The 27,600-nt window shown below is 37.9% G+C and overlaps 2 protein-coding genes and 1 long non-coding RNA gene across 10 annotated transcripts in view; 2 read left to right on the forward strand and 1 right to left on the reverse strand.

The window, feature by feature from the left end:
• Positions 1–427: 427 nt before the first annotated feature.
• Positions 428–4,824, reverse strand: LOC116769546 (oxygen-dependent coproporphyrinogen-III oxidase). 2 transcript variants are annotated; one of them, XM_032660681.2, is made up of 9 exons: positions 4,590–4,824; positions 3,795–4,023; positions 3,573–3,638; positions 2,491–2,648; positions 2,192–2,322; positions 1,978–2,104; positions 1,163–1,326; positions 771–940; positions 428–657 (listed from the first exon to the last, which is right to left on the reverse strand). In XM_032660681.2, exons 1-9 carry the CDS (start codon positions 4,670–4,672, stop codon positions 541–543), a joined length of 1,245 nt encoding a protein of 414 aa, XP_032516572.1. In that variant the 5' UTR covers positions 4,673–4,824; the 3' UTR covers positions 428–540. The 2 variants fall into 2 exon arrangements, with proteins under 2 accessions (XP_032516572.1, XP_032516573.1); XM_032660682.2 differs by lacking the exon at positions 3,573–3,638.
• A 493-nt stretch (positions 4,825–5,317) lies between these two features.
• Positions 5,318–27,600, forward strand: part of LOC116769544 (syntaxin-binding protein 5) — a 105,880-nt gene continuing 83,597 nt past the window's right edge. For all 7 annotated transcript variants that reach the window (XM_061522659.1, XM_061522661.1, XM_061522660.1 and 4 more), the window contains exon 1: positions 5,318–5,453. In XM_061522659.1, the coding sequence (XP_061378643.1) occupies positions 5,331–5,453 (123 nt within the window). In that variant the 5' untranslated portion in view covers positions 5,318–5,330. The remainder of the gene's footprint in view (positions 5,454–27,600) is intronic.
• The window catches only part of LOC116769548 (uncharacterized), a 50,487-nt gene continuing 44,777 nt past the window's right edge, over positions 21,891–27,600 (forward strand). Inside the window, exons 1-2 of the long non-coding RNA XR_009752868.1 lie at positions 21,891–22,007; positions 22,428–22,529. This is a non-coding gene — a long non-coding RNA (uncharacterized LOC116769548). The remainder of the gene's footprint in view (positions 22,008–22,427; positions 22,530–27,600) is intronic.

A 27,600-nucleotide genomic window follows, 5' to 3' on the forward strand; every position in this document is an offset into this window, starting at 1 on the left:
TTACTTCGAAGAGATCCGATCCCTGCAACGGCACGTGCGAGACCCCCGCATTCTGCACTCTCGCCTCTATTTATACCAACGCAGGTGTTTATGCGGGTGACACCTGATAATTTCAACTACCCTTAATTATTAATTATTCAAATAAAAAGAATTTCGCCGATATATCCTTTTGGACGAAAATAAGACTAGTATATGAATAAAAGTAGAATTTTTAGTTCTTCGTTAATGTATTTAATACTGGCCAATTTATAGACTTATTATGCGAATAAAAAGGACCCTTCACCAGCAAGTTTATTAATAGTCGATTTCAATAGTTCAACTAAATAATATCAGTTACATCATTTTAGATTCAAAAAAAGTAAATGATGTGAATGATTTTGTTACTCCTTTTTGTTTATGTTAGTAATAAAGAAATAAAACGTCAGGAAACGATGAATAATTAATTTTATAAAAAATATTTTTTTGTAATAACTTCCTCAACCAAGTATGAAAATCACTAATATACTATTTTGTTTCACAATTTTTTCATTAGTGGGCAGTTCATGTCGAAGTGTTCTTCGACTGCTGGAAATTCAACCAATCTCTTGGTTCTTTGAGAACTTTCATGAGTTTTTCTTCCGGAGAGTTCGGTTTGGGATCGTGCATGTACTCCCATTTCTGCAATAAAAAATAAAATGTTCGATTTGTAAATCCTTGAAGACCAGGCCGCAGCTGTCTTTAGGTTTCTCTAGTTAAAATATAAATTGTTGCTAGACGTCTACGAGACCCACCGCGTTCAGCGGCAGCGACATAAGTATGGACTCGTATCGAGCGCCGGGCGTGTGGAGACCGAACTTGGTTCCTCGGTCATAGATGAGGTTGAACTCCACGTAGCGGCCTCGTCGGAGTAGCTGCCACTGACGCTCATGGTACCCGTACCCGGCGTCGGCGTGCTTCTGGACTGCGGAGTGAGAACATTTTCGAGATCAAAAACTAACAACATGTCCGTCTGGTGTTTTAGAAGAGCATTCTGGTTTGGACTCAGGCGAGTTCACCTTAATAGGTTGTTAATTTTACTTTTGCTACCAATTGTGCAATCAATGTAAGAATGACACGTTCAAAGTGTTGCCAACTTATAAAATTCTGATTCAACAGCGGACTCGACAAAAAAATAATGAACTACCGAGGGGGATGTAACTGGGTATGACGGCCTCGGCGCAGGAGGTCACAAATTTGAATGCGCTCTGCTGGTCCGGATAGTCCACGTCATCGAAGAAGATGCCGCCCACCCCGCGCCGCTCGCCGCGGTGACTTATGACGAAATAGTCATCACACCACTTCTTGAATCTAAAATATCACAATAACTATATAGTGAAGGACATCAAGAGTTCCCTCACTAAAGTGTTTGGAATAACTTCTTGGTTATACGTATATTAATAAATAAACGTCCTTAACTTATATAAGTAGCTTGTATTTCCTTCGCTTATTGTTTCAAGGGATTCGCCATCTAAGATGTACATAGATGTACTATGCTACATATGTACTGCGACTTTTACGATCGACAAATTAAATTTGTACTATAAAACTCGGACTCGGGTAAACTCGGAAACTTCGGCAAATAACCCATTGTAAAAGTGACTTTCTATAATAAATTATTTTTATTAGTAACAATATATCCAACGCATGAATGGCTGTATCTTTCTTGGATATCAGCTACAACATTATCTCCCTTCTTATTAATGTAGATCTTCTCCATGTATGTGTGACGCCCAGAACACATGTAGGCGACAACTAAAGCACTTGTTAATTGCCTCGTAACTAAAACTTTGTAGAATATTTTACAGAATCTTCTTTATTCGACTCTTATACTACGAGTACCTCTTTTATTTTATCGTATCGATATACAGTTATTAAGGCACGTTTCGATTACTTCTTACAGAACAACGAGGACTGTTTTGTAAGTTAGAACCCTTGAATGGTCAGGAGTAAGCACAGTACTTGTCGTAATAAGTGGGGTCGTGTTCATCGCAGGCCTGTTTGAGGGTGCGGTGGAAGTGCACCGCGTCGTCCTCGTTGAGGTAGTAGGGGGTCAGGTCGGTGCCGCCGCCGAACCACCAGTGGACCTCTGACGCCAAATTATAAAAAAATAAAAATAAAACAAAGATCGACCCCTGCATTGAGTGTTAGCAAACATTATGCTATACGAGTGTACCGTTTTTATCCTGGACCTCGAAGTATCTGTAGTTGAAGTGTATGGTGGGGACCATCGGGTTCCGGGGATGGATGACGGCGCTCACTCCCGCTGCGAAGAACGGCAGCTCCTTGTTCTCGAAATTCTTCCCCCTTTCGTGATTTGTTTAGTGTACAATTTATGAAGTATTCGCACAAAATGTGAAAAATAATTGTATGTTTAATAAAAGTGACATTGTCCCTATCGTTCCCAGCCCTGATGGCAATATATTTTGAAACATCGACCAGTGTTAGTTGCTTATTGATTTAGTGTGTATGGACCTGCTCTTCATCTGCTGCACGGCGGGCGGCGGCAGGATCCCGGACACCACTGATATATTAACGCCGGCCTTCTCAAACACGCGGCCATCTTGCAACACGCACGTGATCCCTCCGCCACCCTCTTTACGTTTCCAACGGTCTACTTTGAATTTTGATTCCTAAATCAAAGGTCACGTTCGGTTACAAAATTGGAAAGTTTCATAAATAATTGCGGTTACTGTATGAAATAAAATTTTTCATTTCATTTATATTACATAGTAAGTATTGAAATGTTATATATAGATAAAGAAAATTATAGAGATTGGTAAAACTCATCTGTCTGAGATTACAATTATGAAATTGTATAAGTATCATTTCTTCATCATACATCACTGAATGTACGATATCCTATCTAGAGTAAAATTAATAAGAGGACTATAAATCCTATAAACAGTCATTTCTTTTTTCTTAAACATATAAAAACTTTGTTAATATGTTAAACAACGCGGACAAAGTCACGGATGACTTGATAGTTCAGAATTTATTTCGTCATCAAAATCACAAAAAACCTTCCCCTTTAAAACTGATTGCTGCTTGGCATTCAATCCTTCTAGCGGGCTTGCACCTTAATGTTTAAATAATGACAGCAATAAACGACTTGTCCGGGCCGAGTTTATAAAAGAGTCGGATAACGAAATTGTACGAAAAGGTGAAAAGAAAGAGCTCGGTAAATTAGAATTACACACATATATAAAAATATAGTGGCTCAAAAACATTCGCCTTTTTAGAAGGCTGGCTACTTTATAGCAACAGTTATGATCATGGAGACTTAAGATTCAATCACTCCGACCAAAGATCATCTGGGGGAAATGGTCAATTTGGAAGAATTTCAAAATTAAAAATTAATAACAGAGTAAAGATGATTACAGTCGCACACATAACATCCTCAAGGCAGGTATCATTGATTGATATGTTGTGGAAAAGATTTATGAGGATTTCTTATTATCCGGCAGGCAATTTGAAGATACAGTTCATGACGCTGTTATGTTCAATGATGTTTTCAAATAATGCAAAGTTTACAAAATATGTGGCAGTAATCATACCGGAGAGGGTAAGAATACATCGTTGTCAAAATCAAAGTCATCGGTGGTTTTCTCATCTTCCCAAGCCTACAAAGATAGAATATGTTTCATGGAAGCTTAACTTAATTAACTTTAATATTATGAAGTATTTTTTTATAAAACTTTTCTCGATATATAATATTACATGTTTTTTTTGTGTGTGGGATGTGCCTGCAAGTTTTTAGCTACTTGATTACATATTACCTCATCCTCTTCTTTCTCCAAGGCTCTGCAGAACTCTGCTTGTATTCTCATGATAAGCAATTCCATCTGTGTCTTCATATCATCTTGGTTCTTCTCTAACTCACTAATCGGTGTTATGGGTTCAGCCATATAATTTTTGAGTTGTATTATTTCTTTCATCTCCGCTTTGTTTTGTTTATGTTGGCTGTATGCTGCATACCCAGCACCAAGTATTGCTGCACAGTAGAAACTGAAATTGTAGAGATCATTTATGAAAATTAAGAGAGGCTATTAAAATAGGTCAACATTAAATGCAGTACAACAGGATGGTGTCCATAAAAAAATGTATGTAAACTGTTTGATCATAATCAATTTTACCCTTTAAGATTTTTTAATTATACTATAAGGAAATAACTACATTAAACTTATTTTTTATCACTGTATACAGAAAGTCATGATATTTTCTGAAAATGTTGTGCAATGTTTTTTAAAGGAATTTGTTCCACTAAATTAAATACTATAAGGGTAACTTTTCTTGTTACCAGATTTTTGGCATTAATATATTTTATTTATTTATTGATTTGCCACACCTCACGAAATATTATCATAAACATTTGTGGTAGACATTTTTGTTTTCAAGTTTATCTTTAATATGATAAATATCAATGACTTCTGATACTTTCATGTTCGGCCACATTCTATGTTACTTTAATTGGTAACTATACTAGAAGATTGTATAAACCTTGGTACTTGGTGAACAGGATTTAATTCGTGTTTACGTAAACTTTTACCGGTTTTAATTAAATCTGTACTTACGCTAATGGTCGATCTCTCATTTTTTTATAACTTCCAATATAACTCAAAGTTTTAAAACTTCTCACTGCTACTTTGTACGGCATTATGTATAATTTGTTTATATTCAGAAGGCAAAATGTTTTTTTTTAGGTATCTATTATTACATGAACGATGTAGCCACTAATCAGCCGTCAGGAGTGTTCGATACTTCTTATTATCTGTCAATGATTGACGTTCGCGTGACAGTTGTGTTAGCGACCACATTGTTTTCGTGGCGAGCGGCACCTGGCGGTGGCGGTATCAGTGCTATCAGCTGTAATTTGTAAATCGTAGTGAACAAGGCTAGAGGCTGCATGCGCAATATGCGTTCATCTCTTTCCCTAGCACGTGCGGTGTGATCGATCGCCCGCTCTCTCCGCTCGCCAGTTGCCAGTCCGCGGCGGGCCGTGTGTCGTGTGCTAGCCTTTAGGTTGTGTGGTTGGAGTGCGCTCGTGTGCCGCTCCCCGGTATCGATCCGCCAGCAGACCGCATTGCCGTACATTCCGGAGGCGGTGCCTCGCCTAGTTTTCGTCGATCGTCGTGGCGGTGGGCGCGAGTCGGCGTCGGCGGCGGCCCGGGCGGCCCTGCGCAGTAGTGGACTCGCGGCGCGGGAGCGAGCGACCTCCCTCCGACTGCCGCTGCCAAAACCGGCTCGCTGTCCGGAGCGGACGGCTGTGATGTAGCCGCGGCCGGACAAAGGAACCGCGCGACACAACATTCGCGATGAAGAAGTTCACTTTCAAGGGCGTGTTGGACGGCTTCCGCAGCTCGGTGCAGCCGACGCCGCGAGGCACGGAGCAGGAGATCCAGGAGACGCTGCGACCGGATCACTTCCAGATTAAAAAGGTGAGTGGGTTCTGCTGGACGGTGAACGGTGGTCCGGTGGTCGGTGGTCGGTGGTCGGTGGTCGGTGGTCGGTGGTCGGTGGTGCTCTCGGTACTGGCTACTGGTGCTATATTCGAGGCGATGACTGGTGTGTGTGGTGTGTGGTGGGGAGCTGTGTCGCCGATCGCGTGCTTCATGTTTTGTATACTACGGCTCGTTGACACGACAGTCGCAGTCGACATGGCCACAGATCAAAACATTACTATTGATAACAGTTTCTAATACTATTTATGTATTCAACCGGGCGGGTTTAGTCGTGATATATGAGTTACGGAAGCGATAAAATGACATATTATCTCCGTAGTCGGATATGAGTGTGACGTCACTGTCCTTGGCCGTGTAATCCTTTAGCGGTATCATCTTCAATAGCCGATCGGTAATTGGTTATTGTTGAGTAGAATGTGTGCATGTGTGTGTGTGTGTGTAGGTCAGTCGTCTGCTGGCTGGCGGTATACCTTACACTACACGAGGCCCTGTAGGTGGTCGAGTTGCGTTCATATTGAACTGATAACGGATTGATAAATACTGCACTACGATGCGTGGAGTTACTTCAACGAGGGCTCCGTGCAGGAGACGACACGGAAAAAACTGCGAAACTACACGTGCGGGGATGTTTAAATAATAATATATCAAATACAAATTCAGAGTTGAAGTATCTGTACATAAGTTCATTAGTACAACGTGAAGCAGGTTGCTATGAAACGCATAGTTTTATTATAAAAGAAGCGTGATTAAAAACTACATTAAACTGTTGTTCAGAGCAAGCGATACGAAACGAACTGGGTCAAGGTAGGAGACACGAGCTGAAGAAACACCGGCAATGTGGATGTGGTCACGGGGACCCGTTGCGGATGATCTTTCAGATGAACTTCAGCAAATTCCTTATAAATATACATTATTACTATATTTTTTGTCTAAATCAGTCAATGACAGCGTCCGTTCGTTTACGTCTCTCATTTCCATTAGAACTCATTAATTCCCTTCGGATATCTGATCCTCTTATCTGTCAGAGAACCTTTCAGATCCTTCAGATATTCACTTCCTTAATTATATATCCGAAGCGATTTTGAAATGCAAAAGAAAGCAGTGGAACTCTCGCTTTGAAAGTTTTAATCTAATTAAGTAAACATTTTTTTAATTAATTAGTCGGAGTAATTTTAATGTATTAAATTAAGTAACAGTTTTTATAAACGTATAGTTAGATTTTTTTACATTTAAAATGTTACTTAATAAAACTGTATTCTTATCAGTTTTCTGGAGAGCCTATTCTATACATTCATGAAGGTTCTTGGAAGTTAAAAAACCCAAAATATATAATAATTCGTGTAAATGTATTTGCGTTCTAGTCGTAGCTTGAGGCTGTGAAATAAATTTGCTCCACATAATGTTATAAGACTTATTATTAAACCGAGTAAGTCTCAGGTACATCTTTAGCTAATTTTCTACGAATCTGTCGGGAAAACTAATATCTAACTCCGATTGATACCTAAGATGCCAACGATTTCATCCAACTCTCATAGTTGAATTTTTGTAGTTTTAATACATTTTTGTAATTTTAAAAACCTTTCGAACACGTCGTCACCACACTGCATAAAGACAACTTGAGTAATGACTTGCACTAGAACAACTGTTGTATTTCGACATTTTCATTTATCTCTCCCTGCAACATAATTTCCCAGGAGGCTTGCAACAAATTTGCATACTTTTATCAATATTTTGAATGTAACAAAGATTGCACTTAGCTAGGAGTCGCTGGCACTAGGAGTAGGGAAAGAAATCGTTCGGTTAATAGCTCGCGTTCATGATGACTGATGACATGTCCAGCTCCGGAGTCGTCTCCAGGCTGCGTGACGTCGTCATCTTACTCGTATAACAGTATTAGACAACATACATACAGACGAACTGGATCTTAATATAGTTTCGGACATTTTTCACAGACTCGACATTAATGTCTACATTTAAGGGAACAGCTAACGGCTGTGGCATGTGGTTACACCGACCGTAGACGGTAGAATGTTAATGTATAGATTAGATTGATCGTTAATGGCGAGTCAGGTAACAGATTGCAGAGACTCCTGTGTGTTGTTCATCACCTAAATTATATAATCTATTGGAACTAAATTTATATTTAATGATAACTGAACAATTTAGTACAACTGTAATCGTAGTCGAAATAATTTATGATAATTACATAACCTGGTCTTTATCGAGGCCATTAACGTTTCATATAGATTATTATATTTTATATATAATATCAAAATGTTGGAGGTATGTGCCGGTATAACCACTAAAACGACCATCAAAAAAAAATCGGAAATCTATATCATATCTTAGAAATAAATAAATCTAACGAGTAAATGCAAAACGATATTCCTAGAGCTTAGTAAAAGTTAGTTCCTGGAGATCACCTTATCGAGGGAGGTCCAGTCGGAACAGCTTAGTAGGTAAAGTATGTGTCAATCATAAAACTGCTATCAACATGAATACAACTAGACAGTTGTCTACATCGAGACGGATGCTTTAACTTTCACTCTGCGCTGGCGGATTCTTTATTAATAGCAATCTAAGAATCAGTTCCGAAGTCTTAGTTTGTGGTGTGTTCCAAGCGCCGCACTGCTTCCCTCGAAGTTGGACATTGTCTCATCATCTGGATGGCATTCAATTTTATTCACGATCATGATACTGTGATTTGAGCGTACAAGATCTTCAGTCCAAAAATAGATTTGGACAGAGTTTTCCATGTGGAATAAATAAGCAATTTAAATGACTTTTTTGTTACATAATTTCTTTATCGTGATAAATGAATTAATGGCACTAAATAATTATTTCGTTACAAAATCTAATATGAATGCCATTCGATGCGACGCCGTGGAGGTCAAGGGTCGATTTCATCCGAATAATTTCCTTGAACTCGTCAAATCTCGCGACGTCCAATTATTTTAATGAAATTAAAATCATTTCAAAAAATGCAACGTTATGAGTTAGGAACTGTCAAAAGGAGGGGAATATTTGCGTGTCAATTAACAGGCCCATAAAGAAATATCTCGTGAACAATATGATCAAATATATTTTGAGTTCGCGACCGAATATATTCGTGACAAAAAAAACAAAAAACTGTCCGTTGAAGTTAATTGACAAAGATAAAAACCTAATAAGTAAATTATAGTGATAATAGAAATGAGAAAATAATAAATATCAGATCAAAGGCCTCATAAGAGATATAAATATTATGGACAAGGTTTTTTGACAACACTTGTTTTAACTTTTATTATAAGTTTTGAAACAAAAACAAAACTTATCTGTTCGTATAACACCGCCGTTTGACCCGAGTTACGGAACCGACGAGGAACGACCAGGACTATAGTGAATTATATAATTAGTGTGCCGAGGACAAAGTAAAAAACTGTTTAAGAGTATGTGAACAAATAAATGCCACGATTTTAATATATTTTCTAATTAAATATGACGGAAAACGGATGGATCCGAGGCTATCTCAGTCCGTTTATACGCACATGGACTCTGTTATTTTTTAACGGAGTTATTGTTAACTACCAATTACATTTGTGGATGCCTTCCTCACCTCGTGTCACGCGACACTGTTCTTGCACAATTTCATTTTTCTGAGTCGACGGGATCTTGCATGGCGTGTGATTGTGAGCGTCAAGTTATGTGAAAGAGGCGGTGTGTGAACTGTCTCACCTTCAGACGCCGTTTATCAGGTTATTAGATTTTTTTTGTCGTTTCAAGGAGCAGCAGATCCGAACGTGTGATATTTGTTCAAGCTTGTTACTTTCCCATCTCAACAGACGGACATATCACGTTTAGGCTCTGTTTAGGGCTAGAAACAAACTACCTTAGTCTTCGATTCGGTATGTACAATGTACCCACTGAATCAAAACTTGTGTTCAAAGAAAGAGACGGACTTCAAAATTTAATGTTACATTGGGTCGACTTCTTAAACATCCTAATATATTAAGATGACGGGTTGAAAGTATTTATTGAATGTTTATGTTAGCTACTTGATCTGAGTAATGCAACCAGCATCCCTGTAGAAGACGAAACATCTTTATATTTTACTACATACATTCTGACTGCGTTACTTGGTCCCAATTTTGTATCTGCTTATTTGTAATGTGGGAGAAAACATAGTTGCATAATGTAAAGATTAAATCCTGAGGAGAGAGAAGGAAAATTGTACTGCAAACAGAAAATAAGTTGTCAACGAGGATTCATATCGTGATGAGATAAATCCATTCGTAAAGGAACAATGCGATGCTCTTAAGTTTTATCTCAATAATAAATGTTATAAGGGGACTCGACCTGGTGGATGCCGTAGAGAACAAACATATTCATCGAAGGTGACGGCAAATGGACTGTCTGGGAGCGGATTCGTGTCCAGGAAGTAACAGCACAGATGTTATAAGGTTTGGTAATGAGTGTGAAGGACTCGAGACGTGAATATTGATCAGTGTAGTGCTTTTTCCGCGGTCGTGTGTGCTGGCCTTGTTTATGTATATTCCATTATAATTCTTTTTTGTTACAACGCGATGTGTCCAATTGTCTTCGTGCACCAACATTGATCGAACGAGCCTGACGTATGAAGCTGCAGTGTTAAATCCTTTTCTACCTTCATTACAGTTGATATGATAACGTCGTTCGTAGGTTATCCGGTCGGCCATGTTAAACGTACAATACTAAAAGTCATAATGTTAACGAATATAATTGAATAAATCATCACTATCGTGATATAAAACGGTTTAATTGAACGCAATCAGTCCGTCGTGAGTCAGCCGGGGCAGGGACGGGCGGCGGCGGGCGGCGGGCTCGGGATCATCAGGGAATCGAAACTATTACGTTATCATTAAAAATACAACTCATTTAAATTCGTTATCAGAGAGGACACCGAGCCCCGAGGACACTGGAAACACTATCTACATATAGAAGTATAATGTAGCTTGAATATTATAAACACATGGAATGTTATTTATTGAAGTTCAGTTTGAACTCTCAGTCCGCTTGTTGTGTTGCGTTGTTGCGTGACACGTGAGTTACCTCATCTGTTATTGATGCGAGGTGGCGTCATAGGTGACGTCATGCTGGTGACGTCACCGTAGCATTCCATTCCATCCTGTACCGTTTTCTTTAATGGTCTGTGTGTTGTATGAATGTCATCAATTCACCCCTTATAACATAGGCAGTGTCACGGCCGGCGGGAGGCTGACTCCGTCGGCTGTCGTTAAGCGGCGCCGGGCGTACGAGGCAGATCGTGGAACAATGCAATCAAATTAATAAAGTACTATGAGATGTATTCAAGATACATACACACACATACACACACACACACACACACATAGATACAACTTAATGACATATTAAGTACTATATAACGTTAATTCATCTCGGAGACATTTATTGAGGGGATTCCATTGGCGTTGACCAAAAAGACCTGGCGTTAACGATGACCTACATATATTCATGTAACACATACATTGTGTATCTATGCGTATATGTGTTTATGTTTGCATGTCTGTTTGTGTGTGTGCGGAGTACAGGAACTAGGTAACGGTATAGGTAATGAAAAGTGAATCAGAAACCATATGAAGAGAACGTGCGGAGTGTAATCAGACCGGTTTAATAAATGGACGAGCTCGGACGACCTTCAGAGGCCGGTGGTCGGGCACGGGCGATAGGTGGTCGGTGATCGGCGGTGGGCGGGTCGAGGTCGTGCCCTAGTGTCACAATAAACTGACCGCCAAATAGCAGCTGGTTGTATTAGATATTTAAATAAGAGTCACACTGATAACGTTTACTGCTACCCTCCATCCTGCCCGCTCGTGAGCCTCTCCTCCTCGATCCACTCCACGGACCTTCTATGTTGCTTTCTATTCTCAGCTTTATTAACCTTCGCAATAATAATCTCCCGCTTCTATATAAACGAGACACTCTGTTTTATGATATTGCCAAGTTACGTCGTCGACCAGTGAATATGTTTGAAATACGTCGAGTCGACCGTCGAAATCAGAGAAGGCTCCCGATTTGTAATTATTGAATCAAGTCATTCGTTTGATGTGAGGTACAGTGGCGTGCGCAGAGATTTGGGGTAGAGTAAGCAGAATATGTTTGAAAAAAAAAAAAAAACATTTTCATCATAACTTCCTACTCTAAAAAATTGATATAATGAGATCTTTCGCAAGTATTCATTTAAATGAAACGAATATTTTCAGATTACCACTACGATATGAGCATTTTAAACGATAAAAAGGTTTTGCACACACACATGCAAACATTTTCTGCATACAACACGAGATTTGGAGATCGTCCTTGAGATAATTTGTATGGAAAATAAGCACCGAGTAGTTGTGCCTACCGTCGCTCTGGCTGCATAGCGTGCTAGCAGTTAGCAGCGGCCGATCAAAAATGTCTGTCAACATTTGTATTTCGTATTATGTATTATTAAAAGTATGTAAATAAGAATTAAACAATATAGGTTTAGTTATATAGGTAGAGTAAGTAGTGCTTATTTGCTTCTTAAAGCACCGGGGCCACCGGGCGACTGCGGCTGTTTGTTAAATAACGTGAAGCTATCAGTAAGGATTTATTGTCCGTCGATTGATATTTATCGACCATCGAGACGGTTCAGTTCTTTACTACTAGTTGCGGTACACCAGTCGTGTGTTCACCGAGGTGGTGTTTCATAATGGACTATAGAGTCCAGATTGCCGCGAACGCCATGATTCTGTTGAACCTTATTCTAAAAGGTACGCGGAGGATGAACGGCCTCAACGACATATTAGTTTTGCAAATTAAGTGTCGGCACTTTCGTCCTAATGGCTTCTTGAAGCATGCATTAAGACTGGCAACGAAAAACAGTGCAATAAATATTTGATTTGAATTGTCTCGGAGTGAAAATATCACACTGGAGAGTACTATAAACACACGTTAATATTATAACATGTAAATGGAATCGTCTTCAACGCTCTCTCTCCTGTCAGTTTAATTTTATTTAGTGCTCCGAGAGTTCGTCGAATATGAACGAATAATACTCGAATGTTTAATTAATGTTCATTGAGGATCCTCGAGGTCGGCGTCGCACACACTTTGATATTTCATGAAGGAGCCATTTATGGAAAAGTGGCTGGGAACAGGATGGAGGGAGTGACGGCAGGCGGAGGGAGGAGGAGGGAGGGAACTCAGTCGTATTGTGTTCTATTATCGAGGGAGATTAGCGCGGTCCGCGAACGACAAGGCCGCACATCACACACCAAATGTTTAGGTATATGTTAAATATACTATATATATATACCAAAATGTCCTAATGAATGTACTCCTTGATACTGGGACTCCTGTTGTGCTGTCCTGGTCCCAAAATGATAACGTTCATGTGAACTTATTTTATTGAACTCTTGTAACACTGGGGTCGTTATTTAAAGTAGATATAATTGATAGGATAGAATTTTACTTATTATTTAGCTTACATATTAGCTTTTAATAAAAGTAAAGCTATATTTTTTCATACAAAAAATTCAATATACGAAAATTATATATTGAAAAAACGAGACGTCTCCTAATATTTTATTAATAATGTTATTAATTTACTCTGCGATGAGAGTCGCTATCGGATCTGTTAGAGCAGAGTGAGCGGGGTGATCTTAACATATTAAATATATCTTATCATTCATTTTATTATTATTTTAGAAGCGACTTGTTTTGTACTCGTCAAGCTATACCGTAAAATAAGTCTGTCATTGTTAACATCTGGTAGTAACACAACCTAATACAATTATTCCTATATTAGCTTAGTACCTAATAGTTTCGTTAATTTGTATAACAAGGCAGTGTTCTTTCCATTTGTAAGTCTTCAACATCGTCTCCGTGTGTTCGTAATATGATCTCTGTAATCTGTTTAATGTGTTGGCTACTTTCATATCTCTAAGTGCTTATTTCAGAGCGCTCACCTCCCTCTCTCCGGCTGTTGCCTCATACATGTAAACACGCGAAACTTAAACTTCCTATATTCTCCTTTAGTCACGTTTTCTTCAAAAAATCCATCAAAGCCGAAATCACGTCGTAAATGGATTACCAAAATTTTCCTTTTTATATTTTTATATGGAAATTAGATGTCGCGATGTGTGCTACAGTTTCTGTTTTGATGTTCTTCGTTTATTCAATGTTGGTATAATAAAATAAATCATAAGACACAATTATCAGATATTACAAAGAAATCAACTAAGATGAACACAACGATTACTGATTTAATAGTTTCATTGTGAGCAAAACACCCCGCCATTAAAACGCAATCGGTAGCAATTTGAAAAATGGAAGCGAAAAATTGTTAGAACGGACTTTAACTGTTACCGGCGGGTTGCATCCTTTACGATGTAATGTTTGAGGAAAAACCCTCCCCCACACCGACCTACTTTCAAATGAGACCGACGCACACACAGACACACGCAATAACGAGTCAATGTTCCTCTCTCCTGAGCTCGGGACGCCAGATTTTTTTACTTGGTCCGAAGAAATCAAATTGAAATGGTAACTTAATATCTCTCCGATAGTTTCCTCAATACACTTGTGGTTTTTATATTAAATAATATATATTGACAGGAGTTTTGGGTGTGTCTGTGTCCTAGTCACAGATGTCGCTTATACCTTAAAGCGATGGAATCGTATTTGATGATGCATTGCCGCAGCACGTCACGGTTGTCAGAACCGCGGCCACACTAAATGGGTAATATTAATCTATAAACCGCTTCTATACAATAACGCGTCTAAATCTTAACTTCTTGTGTGATTAGTTTTAAAATGATGAACGATTCAAATTTATTTCGTCTAAATGAAACGATTCACGTTAATGTCGGAATGTATTTAACGAACGGAGTATAAATGAGAGCTGTATAGTGGTCATATATTATTGAATAGATGTTGGCTGGCGGCTCACGGTGGACGGCGAGGGGCGCACCACTGCTGACCGTTCACTCATTGAATCGACGAGATATTAAACTTAATATGAGATCCATCGCAGGACTACAACTGAATTATAAAATGAACATACATTTTGCAAGGAAATTTTACTGAACCACTATCAGCGGAGTATGCGACAAGAACCGACACGACTATTCACAATAGACGTACACATACTATAAGTAGGATTGTGTCGAAACTTGAGACGAGGAAAACTAATGAAAACAAATACAAAGATGACCAAAACCTGATAAAAAATTCTGGACAAACAGAGAGGCGACGACCTTTAACTAATTCAAGATCAACAGGTCGCCTCCGGGTCATGGGGAATCTTTATTAATGTTCCGTCTGACTTCTGAGAGGAAGACAGTGTACGATTACATCGTTGCCACGTGGATTTTCTATATCGATATTTGATTATGACAAAGGTTTGTTTACTAAATCATAAGTTCCATTGGTGATAACGATATAATAATAACGTGGCCTCACGGACCATCTCAGCACGTGGTGTTCACTTCAGCTTTTAAAGGAACCTTAATTTATAGGTTAAAATAATGTAATGTGTCGTATACTTTTCCGGGGAGCGTAGGAGCTGTGTAGACGACCATTTTTATTCTTGAATAATGAATTTCGACTTCCCTAATTAGAAAAAGTCTTTGATAGATGGTCGGAAGTTTTAAGAAAGTAGGCCCGAGCGGATGAAATTTAAAATTACAAAAGAGATGAGACCCGATAAAGGTGGATCTCACTGATTCATGATCACTTTAGGAATGCTTACAGAATATAAGCTGAACCGAGTCTCCGATCGTTTGTCTCCTGTCCTTAAACCGCCTACCAGATACAGAAACGACCGACATTATGAAAAATTATCGGTTCCCGCGGCCACAGCTTTCCGCTCTTGCATTTTATTCTATAATTTTGTGGTCCATATAGTAAATATCTCGAGTTGAAACACTTAGCATTTGTATCTGAAGGAAATAATATATGAAACATAACTAACTTTACAATAAGTTAGAAGACGGCGGGCACAGTCAAAATTTTGAACATTACTATGACGGTATTATTTCGAAGCTTTTACAGTAGTGCTGTTTGGTTAGTTAAACTTTTCAATAAATATAATAGGAAGTGTGTTCTCAAACACAAAATATTTCGTAGCGCCGGTCGGTTGAAACTATACAATTCTGTCACGTACCATATAGTGGTCGCGGTAAGCGGCGGGTCATATTTAAAGATAGTTTACGTACGTCGTATTATAACATCAGAGTGTTTGTTCGCGTGAACTGAGTCGTTGGCCCACTTCTTGATGCTAATTCAGATCGCATCTGGGATAGATAAGGCACCGCTTATTTACCGCGGAAGTCGGCACGGAACCAGATATATTATATCACACTAATATTTTATATGTAAATTAAAGTAACTTAACTAGTCCATTATACGCTCGGTAAACCGTCTTATAACTACTCCGTTGTTTAAATGATAGTTGTTCCAAACTTTACTTTTAATTACGAGCGATGGAACGGGACCAATCAAAAGTTTTATTTGTCATGGAAGTCTTCAAGGCTCGACGTCTTTAAAAAGTTTCCCTATTGTATATAAAACACAAGCTTACAAGAGGACATAAAATACATAAAAATCCACAAGAAAAGCTAATTATATCGAAGAAACCTCTTGTATGAGTTTCTTCTATTCATTAATTGTTGATTCAATTTACATTTTATTGGTCACAAATACGATAAGTGAGGGAGCTCGGCAGCTGGCTTTAATGGATTTTCCCCTCCTGCTTCCAGATTAATAAAATATTGTTCGATGCGCCGACTTTGCTATTTTATCATACAAGGAGAATTTTCTTTGTTGTTGTTAAAGAGTGCAGGCGTTGTCCGCTGGACGCATTAATATATTTTTTAAACTTATATTAGTTAGTAAGAAAGTGTGTACTATATATTTTAATACTTTTCTAAAGCTCGTGTAAGTAATCATCGTCCATACATTAAGTTAAATATTCAATATGTCAAGGAGGTAATATTGTAATCTCACCTCAAGTGTATCTCTTTACCGGATATTATCTTCAATATTTATTTTCACTGTTCAATATTTTCACTAGACACACTGTTTTCTCGTTTGGTGATTATTTTATTTTCATGGATGATCATAGAGTGTATTTACTTGTCCTGTATACCTCGATATATATTAGTAAGTGTGTCCATCGGTGTCGTGAATGTTAACAAGTCCTGTTTCAGTGAGAGCATCGTTCAGATATAATCGATGTCAGTGTTCCGAATAAAATGCAAGAGCTCTGTGAAATTGCTTTTCCTTTGTCTTTTCCGCCGTGGAAGCAGATGTTACGAGTGTTCTCTTTGATACAAAGTTTATACTATTGTATCACCCGGCGCGCCCCAGCCTCACACGGCGACGCGAATGTGTTTGATAACACTAAGTTATAGATACCGACACTGATATCAATACTACTTACATTCAGAGTACAGTTGAAGTGTGAAGTGTACGAGACCGTTCAATAAAGACAACACCGCCCGACCTACTTTTCATTAACGGCCCAATTACGGTCGCGTGGAGCAAAGGTCTTTAAAGGCTTTTAAATATCTAGTTACAAGTTTGTGCAATTATGGGAATATTCAATATAATAAGAAGATACATTCTTCCATCAAAACTATGAATTGAAAAATATATTAGTTATTAAGAGATCGGCTCGGGCAGCGTGACGCGCACAGCTGCTCCAGTTAATACAACATTTTTAATGAGATTGCGTTCAGACTCCAGATAACGAGCCGGTCTACTAATGTGCTTGTTACATATTAATTGCCTATAAACATGATTTCTATATAATATAATTTACTGTAGAAATTGTTTAAACTTTTCAAAAATAGGACAGAAATAAGAGTTTCTTGTCGTTGGATGAATTCGAGCAATTAAATATTTAAGAAATGTAAGATGAAGGTCGAGAGTAATTTCCTAGAGACCTTGAAATGTTAATTTTAATCTTCAATTAAGCAGCCTCCAAAGCGGTGCTTCTATTTACAGAAAATGTCAGACTTTAAATTGACGCGCCGTTTAAAATATTAAGTCCGTTTTTTTTAAAAAGTTAAATGAACGGCTCGTTCTGCGGGCTCATTGTTTACAAAATATTGTGCTCGAGCCACAAAGGTCGACTCGTTTGAGATTCTGCTTTGAATGTTAACTTCTGTGCAGTTGATATTTGATCAGAGCTTCATTTATAACAGCCTCTTCCATAGCGGGACCGATTTCCCTCAAAGCGTTTGAAGTTTCGATAAAAATAATAAGGATAGAGTCTTATAAAACTATGTAAAGGATCGCTTGAGGTCGTTTCATTGATTCAGGCGATCAGTTAAAGCATGGAGAGTTATTGGAACATTGCGAGCGGTCCACCAGCGCCGCGCCGCGCCGCGCCGGGGACGCTTGAATATTAAACGAGGGCGACCTGTGCAAGAAGCATTATACAAAATGTATTTTAGTAATGAACACTCATAAAACTGAACAGAAAAAATTGTCTGTCGCTTATGGAAACTCTTCTGGGGGAAAATAATTGAATTTCTTTCGGATGGAGTTTATAAAAGTAAAACTCGGCAACTCTAGAGTGCTCTGTAATACGCGAGTGTATTTTTTTGTTCTGTTCCATCAACGTTCGTTTCCTTTCTAACTGAGTAATGAACTGATTTTTTTTTGTTATTGTAGAACACGATCCGACAACACCGGGAAAACGCGGTTGACTTCACAACCAGAACTTTGTTATAGGAAGCGAAGAGAAATATATAGTGGGCGGTGAACTGAAAGTGACTACTTCACAGTTGTGTTAAAGGTTTTCTTTATCGGGTTTCATAATTATGTTGTTAACATTCAGACAACGTGAGCTAATAAATGAATTAAAATTCTCACAATATGTGGGGTGGAAAATGGACTATGCAGGTTCGATCCTGCTCGTGTTTATAACAATTTCTATTGGGATTTTATTGGAAATTTGTATATTTTTTGTTAATGTTCTTTAATGTTAATGTTCTTACAAGTTATCGGTTTGTTTTGTGCGACACTAAAGATAACTATGGACAATTACAATGGTAACAAGTATCAGAGTCGGAGTGAGGGCGACCAAACGTCGTAGCGTTCCGTGTGTTTAATATATTAAATGAAATAGTTATAGCGTCTCGTGTGTACGGTCTATACACGATACGTGTATCCAGAACAGACAACCAGCACATTCAAGAGCGATGTAATCCCTTATTTCGTCTGATGGCTGATATGAGACATCAAACAAATATACTAAGATCAAAGACGAATTACGCACGCGCTTTGTGTTCCCACAGTTACCATAATACATTTTTATGTGTAGCGACGCACTGACCGTCAGATTATGGACAGATATTAAAAATCTATTTGCATTATTTAAATTTAATTAATTGAAAAGGAAACATTTTTTTTATTTCACAAATTGACTATAAATTTAATGCATATGAAATAATATTGGCTTTAAAATGGGTCAGTACAGAGAAAATATGTTGTTGTAGAGTATACTAACATTTAAAATTATTAGTCATTTATTTAATAATAAGAAATATATTTTCATAAAACCTATCCTTTGTTTACTAACAACGTTAACAAGTTAATTTTCTCGCTACATTCATTGTTACGAGTGAATATATTAAACAATTAGTGAGGCCTAGTGGAGACCCTGTGGAGGGTCGCAAGTGGATTACGGTGCGGTGGAGCTACCTCAGTCTGTACTTAACCACTTTCAGCCGGTTACGACCGGTGTTCACCGGCTACAACGGCCTACGACCGGCTACGAGCAGCTACGAGCGGTTCATACCCGAATTTCGGCGTTCCACTTTGTCGCGGTTTTAAATGCCTCATGCAGAGGAGATTAGGGGATTCGTTCCGTGCGCTTTATATAATGACAATGCTTGCTTTCAGTGTGCATTGTGACATTAATTTCTCTATGGTTATGGTCGTTAGATTTCTCTTTTCGAATTTAGTTTCTAAATATACTAAGGCATCAAACACCGACTGTGTTTTCATTCCGGAGGCCGAGAGTGGTATGAATGCCTGTGACCCAGTATTTACATAACTGAACTGAACATGGCGGCTGTCTGCGACGTCTCTCCGGTTCCGGGAAATCCCGGATATTGAATATCCGTAGAGTTCTATCCATAAAGTCAATAACATTGAGACGTAAGACGCTATTCACACTAGAAGTTTCTTCGACAGTGGCGAGATCGCGCCGCTATATTGAATAATATACAGCAACTCTACTCCTATATCGATGTTTCTACGTTTAAGAAGTGTTACAAACAAAACCTTTAAGTTAAATGATTGTAAACTTCGGTTAAAACTTAAAGTCAAACGTCACTAGGACTACCGTTTGAACATTGATAAAAACTTTAACGTAGTTTCCACTAAAAGCCTATTCTCGTTTTTATTGTTTTCGGTGTTGGCTCGTTATAAATGTTTGTAAACAATAGTCGGATGCCAAATTTTTAAATGAGAGCACAAAGTTATTTACTATGGAGGTAATTCAGAGTTGGCAGAGACACAAACAGTTTTCGTTCATTTTTACATTATTGATAAGAATTTGGTGAATGTATTTAGTGAGTTGTGTCATATACTGACACGTGAACACGTGAGCAGTGAACTGAACCGCGTCAGAGAAGGTCGCGGATACATTATTATTCTATTAAGGGGAGACGAGTTGTCGATTGTTTTTCATAGAGTGGGCTTAATCCGATTATTGGAAAAAGTTATTTCCTCTTTTTTCGACTTCTGTCGTTTCTGTTAATGTAAACCAAATAAAAATAATAATTATATTAAGATCGTCAGGGACTCTCAATGAGTTGTTTTACAATAATTATAACATTGCCTGTTTGTAGGAGACGTCATTACTGACCCATTCTGAAGAAGTTTCTCACCAATTTGTGTTATATTTTTCTTTCTTAGATAAATACGGTTTAGATCCGGAATTACAAAAATGGAAGAAAAAAAGTGTGACAATGAAAGAAACAAAGATAAAATGAGTGAAATAAACCCTGCGTTTTATTGTTATAGCTGTAACCTTTGAACCCCTTAATACAATATACACTCTCACCGTAACGGGGCAATGCTGAATCAGATAACGCCAGGCCTCATACACTCGCAGTATAAACGGCTCTGTTAAAGAAACGGCAACGCGTTTTATCAATTTATCATTGAAACAGGTTTCCGATGGTCCTTGTTACTTAGACTAAGACGACTCCAGACTGAATTGTTGGAGTCTCGGTAAGTGTTTGTCTTTGCATTATCTGTCAGCGGCCGGCGGTTGGTCGAAGGCCACAGATTCAAGATAAATAAAATCTTTATCAGCTTTTACTCTTAACTGGGTTTGAGTCTTCAAAAAGCGATCGATGGATTTAAATCCTTAGCGTATATTTAAACTAGTGGTGTTTGGTTACATGAGAGGTAGCTAGCGTTATTTAGAATTTTTTTAAAACTCCTTTTTTGTGAACCGTTCCGTTACATTCAACATAAAACTATTTGATGAGTATTTAAGCTGCCAGTCCCGTGGTTTTATCCCGACGATGCCATAACCCGATTAGGATAGAGTGACTGAAATGTTCGTTTTAAATATAAAATATTCCAGCAAATCTCTCAAAATAGATCTATTTTTATTTTTATTCTATTTCATTAATATAAGCCGGCTTTTCCGCCGCTGAAAAGTCAGATTAAACACATAGATTAGAGATTTTCCTCTAAAATGTTTGAACAATATGCAAAACGGCGTCGGCGGGATGTGGGAAGAGGCATCATATGTATGTGTTAAGGGGACCGCGTGAGCCGCTTAGCTTAACGATTGGTTTACTTTTAAAATTCATTCGAATGGAGTTATTATTTTGGATCCACGTCTAGCTCGGCCTAAGCATAAAGACGCGATAGTCATTGCAGTGCGTCTATTGATCGAGACATTGCGCAAACTTGCAACGCTGCAGTCTCCATAAATAAATATTCAAATGCAACAATATAAACATCGAGACATCGGATGGTTGGGGGCTGGCTCAAAATATACGTTGTGAAGTATCCTCCTGTCAACTGTGATATGTGTGTACTAAGTGGACGGTAAGCTATCCACATCTGAGAATGAAAAGTTTGAAGAAAGGGAATCCATAGTATGCAGTTATGTTAGTTTGAAATTTCATTGCGAATTATATGAGTTTTATTCACATTTGATAGTGAAAGCATTGTTTTAAATAAAATAAAACATAACATTTTGAGGCCGGCTGTGATTATATTTATCAATTTTAATTAAATCGATAATAGTGCTAATTATAAATAACGGCCGGCAGCTTATCGACATGTTTAACTAGTTGTGTGTTTGAAATAATATCGGTGGCACATTATCACGGGAACGATCAATTCATTATAGTTAGTGACGAGGTTTCTCGTTATGTCCCTCGTTATTATCGTGCCTCGATAATGTTTTTGTATAAAGCGTTCCTCCTCTGACTGTATTTCAGAACGTATACTAAGTGCTGTGAACTCGGTCGCCTCGTCTTCATTGTAAGTTTTGTCTTGTTTTTGACGTTCATTGACGTCTCTTTGTCTTTGAGAGTACAGATATAATATTTGTATCTTACGAGAATCAACTTATTTTGTATATGATACTATCTGCCCTCAAAGTTCGGGTTATGTTGTCCTAGGGCCGTTTCATACGAGTATATCGCTTAAAATTGATAAGTCGTTACAAGTTAATATTATAGTATTATAGGAACCGCTGATTATACATCTTCAGCTTTTTTTTGTAAATCTCAAATGAAGTATTTCGCTTTTAATTATTTTTATGTCAACCCCCAATTAATTGTATTTATGAGCGGTGTTTTCCATTCGGTGATCATTCGTGACCGACGACAGTTTTTTCTGCTAACGTGTGTTTTATCGAAACGGTTATAAACGTACTGAGTGTGTGATTCTTTGTAACAGGTAAGGGCGAGCCCGGACTGTGGGGTCCTGAGGGTCCTGGGGGGTCATGGGGACTTTGGGGTGCTCTGGGGGCAGAGGGCGGCCTGTCCCTTTTAAGTGCCGGTATGTACTTTAAAAATATAAACGGCTTTTAGGCCGCCTTTAGCATACGAATGAGTACCTAAATGATGTTCATTAATCGTCATGTACAAGCGTTTTCCAATAGAGATCACATAATAAATACATATTTATAACCATACATATTAAATGGCCGTTTGTTTGAAGAGACTGCGAGGTCGTCTTTCGGTTCAGGTAATTCTATTTGACTGGGATATGAATGAGTTGCCCGTGAAGCGCCGGGTGGAGACTCTCGTTAGGTAAATTGATAAGCTCTATTAGTATTCACCGGCGATGATGATTCATTGAGACTCGGGCCGGGCCGGGGAGTCTCGCGGGGGATACTTTTATAAATTCACTTAACGATGCCAGGTAAATTAAATACGATTTCGTTAATAAATACGTCTTAGAGGTCTATTAAACGTCGCGAGCTTATGCTATAAATCATTCTTCTTTCTGTATGTAAAATATTCGAGTTACATTATTATAAGATAATGATCCAAACAGTAATGTTCTTGTGCGATTGACATCTAGATATGTTGATTCAACTCCCGCTGATCACTTGAGTCTAATTATGTGAAAATAAATTAAAGCTGTGCTTCAATGAGACCATGAGGAAAGGTGATTTTGTTCAAAGTCGCAGAAATTTATTTCATAATTTCGTTTCAAGGACTAAAAATGGCGATTTCAAACTCACCAATTGGAATATGATAATTTAATAAGACTTTCGCGAGTATTCATTTATGCGAAACTAATATTTTCGGATTACCACTACGAGATGAGCATCTCGTCTGTGATCACGGTTGCTGCAGAGTAACCGATGTATGTAGTTTCTATATTAATAAATACGTGTAGTAATAAGAATAATATAAATTATATTTAATGAACTTTTAATTTCAATCTACGCATTATATTGGAATACTCCATAAATATTGTTATTCAATTGACAGACGCAGGTTACACGCCGAGCGCAATGTTTTTTTAATTCTTTTATGAAAGCCCTTACACCAATCAGCGAAAATATAAATGCATGGTTAGAAGTGCGAGCAGTTTTAGCTTCCCTCTTTCTCCTCGGTTAGCTGTAATGCGACATGTGATAGATGGAAGGAAAACTTCGAGTAAAAGATTCACTTTAAAAAATATGGAATGGTGAAAAATTATTCAAACGCGTTAATATAAAAGCAATTTATAATACTCCCGAAGTTACAAAGACTATATAGAGGTAATGGGAATGTGGTCAGTCGGTCATGGGGCGGAGATGACGTCATCACGGTCCGCCGCACGCGGGAACTAAAAATATATGCATGTGTGTACACGCACGTGGTGGGGGGGATGTGACATCATATTTATAGTAATTATACTGTGGTGTTTATATATAATTACATAGTAAAGGTCAGGTGTGGCCAGGTCTCCTCTGTTCCCATCGTCAAGTGCCGAAGATCATTAATAATTCATGTAACAAATTTGTTTCAAATAATAATTGTTATTCATTTCTCGTAGACTAATAATAACTTTATTCATTAATTATCTGTTATCAGGTTCATTAAAACTTTTCCTGATCTAACTTTATAAAATATTACAAGAATACAACTGAAGACTTATGTTTTTATTCATCAAGTTCGTAAACCCTTAATTAGTAATAAATCAATAAAATTTATTTATCTCGCTTGCATCATATTATATAATATTAGTGGGATTCTAAAAGACTCCTCCGAGTTGTAAGTCTGTATCGAAAAAGCTTTAACCTCGTAAGGTTCATTTGGCATTGGTTTAAACCTGTGTTTGTGCACAAGTTTTCATTAAGATATAAAAGTGTTGTATTAAACGGTTTTATTATTATTCAACGTCCTGGCCTCCTTCACCAGTCGGCGCCTCCTACACAGACATGTATTGTACTCGCATCACACATAAATCAACAATCCCTATACTATTTAAAATATCTATAATTCTCTTTATAAACGACTGAACGACTCGTGCGTTCATTATCTTCGTTATTTAATCCCAAGTAATGTTTTAGTAATATTTCAACGTTTATACTCAAAGACAGCTTGGACATAACGTCACAAGTGGTGGTGGTGAGTTTGGTTGCTAGACAGTTCCCAAAGTATTATGTTCGTGTGTGTCACATCCTCCGAGGTTCAAGAAGACGACTCTGGCGAGGGTTGCCACAGGATACTTCTCACTTAACAATGATACTCACAATTTTTTATTTAAACGAGAGATAATGTATTTATCTGCATTAAATATTTTTCCGATATTTTTTTTAATAGGAAATCGTTAGTTCCTCGGAATACAGATGTAATAGCATGAAAATTAGGAAGATTAGTTCGTTTGTTACATTATAAACAGAATTATATAATAAAATTCTAATACACATTTCTAATAAGAATGTTCTCGGTAGCGGAGAGTACATAAAGAACATTTTTACTTTTGATTATTAGCGGCATCTTTATCTTCTACGTGGAGCAGCCAGCGTTGCCAGTTGAAAACGTAATATCATTTTCACAAATATTGAGATGATCTCGGCACACCTGGCCGCCGACACGCTCCCCTCCAGCTTTCCTTGTAATATTTCACAAATTTTCTTTGCAAATTGTTAGTATTAGTTAAACGAAACGTTTGTAACACGATCGTACGTGAACGTCACTCGTAGATTTGTCCTCGTTTATGCTCTCTTGAGTGATATATGTCTCATATTAAACGTATAAAAGGGAAAGTCTTTGAAGGAACAAATCGATATGTCGTAATATGTTGTCTGTCCAACTAATTGTTATAAAGTGAGCGTCGTCTTTTTTTTTACAGTTTTTCGAATCTTTCTTTTAGGAGCGATGAAGGTGGCGGCATTACATGTTATAAAGAAGTTCAAGACATTCAGTTCGTGTACAGAGGAATCGTGTTTTCTGTATTGAGAGGTGAAGTTGAAAATTCAAAATCACTGTTTCTCGTAAAGAGGTCACAGTTTATTTCCTCTTTTATAGTTCCCGTTCCGAAGTCAGCCGACGTTTGTTTAAACTCCTGTTATTAGTTCTCCGAAGTTCTGAGCTGCTCCGCTCATATATTTTGCGGCGCGGAATATTCTTTTAGCTTCGTTTACTTTATGAAACTGTAAAAAAGTCGCAGCTAACTTTACGTCTCATAAATATAACAAACCTTACGCCCCGGCTGTAATCAGATGAAGGGGATTCTCTCGCACTTTCTTCAAATAAGCTAAGCTCCATGACGTTATATTCCCACTTCAAGATGAATTGTAAAAATTTTACAAAAATTACAGTCGGTGTGAATAAGAGGCGAAATAATAGACACGGGCTCGTGAACAGTGCTGTGAGGCTCTCACATACATACAGATGAACATGTACGATATATATGTATATAAAGAAAATAAGATTTTATGTATTACGCGATCACATGTGACGTCATCATCAACAGATGTGTTTCTTACTTAATAGTGATGTTATTTTATACTCCAAGGACTGCTACCGGGGAGTCCAGATGCTTCTAGGAAATATCTTTGACAGTCTCCGGCGTATAATAAAATAATATCACGATTCAAGGAAAATAGTTTGTACAAGTTTTCTATATCAAATATATTTAAATAAAACTTGTATTATATAAATAAATCTAATTCGGTTAATCGACACGTAACATGACATAATGATGTGGTCATTGTAAGCTCTCTAATAGTCGGAAGGATTTCCGCCGGCGTCGGCAGCAATGAAACTGTCAATCGTAAAGCGAGGATCCATCGGTCAGCGATCCGTCCACATGGACGGTCATATATAACAACGATCGAGACCAGTGTCTCATACTCGACTGAACGGGAGGGGAATGAGCAGTTGGTTAATATAAAAGTAGAGGGATGGTGTGTTAGTCAGGTATTATTACTCAGCACGTTAGGTTAATGTATGTGTGCCTAGAGGGTACGCGTGCTGCTCCATAAACAACCGCCTCTATCGGCTTATCGTAAAGGGATACACAGCTGGCGCGAGCTGATAGCGACTTCTCCCGATATCTCTCCCTCAGGAGGATCGTCAACGGCCTATATACCTTTCTTTAGCTAATTTCTTATATGAACCGAGAGTTTTTTGTTTTTGGGAGCTTGACAGCTTTCGAGATTCGGGTGAGATTATTTAAATACGCTCCTCCATATAACCCGTGAAATTGCCCGTGAAATATATGTAAAAACTTGCCAACGATTGTATAATATAACCCGGCGCGTTACGTTACAATGCGAGTGCTGCAGAACATACGAGCGAGGTCGGGTACTGAGTCTGCACATCGGAACACACAGAGCGGATGTTTGTTTGTTGCGACCTGAACGATAGAACTAAGAGTCGTGTCGACACTGGGACAAGATAGTATTTGTTTCATATAATCTCTGAAGACTCACAACTCACTCAGTCTGTAATTGATAGTCGTTTGATATGTTTCTACACACTCATTATGATATTGATCGTTTTGTGGACACTTGTTCCACGATCTGAGTTATTTGAAAACGTATTTTATACCGATAGGTAAAATATTGTATCGGAAACGCGTTTATTGTTAGAGGCGACTCATTACACGGATCGCTTTGCACAGCTCCGCGGAGACTTCTACTGAAACAACTCTTATTATGTTTAATGCCGTAGATTTTTTTCCAACTTATTGTGGCGGTGAGAATATGACGATAGTATAGTTATTGTATGGTATTTTTGTAATGTATTTTGATTCCACATTGAGTGCGGAATATTTTATTCGTGTAATATTTAAAGTACAATTCCGTCTCATTCACTCGTGTTATCGCGTTTGGGTGCGAACATCAATACGCTCATGTCTGTTTGTATCTTCGAGACGAAATTATGAATAAAAGAATGACAGTGTCGTAACTCCGCGTTCTCGATGCCAGACTTTTGAAAGTTTTGTTTTAAAGTACATGTATTATCTTTGTTTTTCATTATGTTTATATTATGTTTTGAATGAAGCAGTGAACCGCAGCGGATGGTTTAATTAGATGAATGCGAATAAAACTCTGTATATGCAGCCCATGTATATTTTTTTTTTTAAACCTGTTCCATGTATAAACTATTGAAGTAACATG

Source organism: Danaus plexippus, chromosome 14 (genome assembly GCF_018135715.1).
Source record: "Danaus plexippus chromosome 14, MEX_DaPlex, whole genome shotgun sequence".
In the NCBI taxonomy this organism is placed as follows: domain Eukaryota; kingdom Metazoa; phylum Arthropoda; class Insecta; order Lepidoptera; family Nymphalidae; genus Danaus; species Danaus plexippus.

Excerpts from the sequence above, each read along its gene's own strand:
- LOC116769546 (XM_032660681.2), bottom strand. The coding sequence starts at position 4,672 with ATGCCGTACAAAGTAGCAGTGAGAAGTTTTAAAACTTTGAGTTATATT. Across the intron at positions 1,327-1,977 it reads GACCCCACTTATTACGACAA|ATTCAAGAAGTGGTGTGATG; the intron begins GTACTGTGCTTA and ends GTGATATTTTAG. Across the intron at positions 658-770 it reads TGTCGCTGCCGCTGAACGCG|AAATGGGAGTACATGCACGA; the intron begins GTGGGTCTCGTA and ends TTTTTATTGCAG.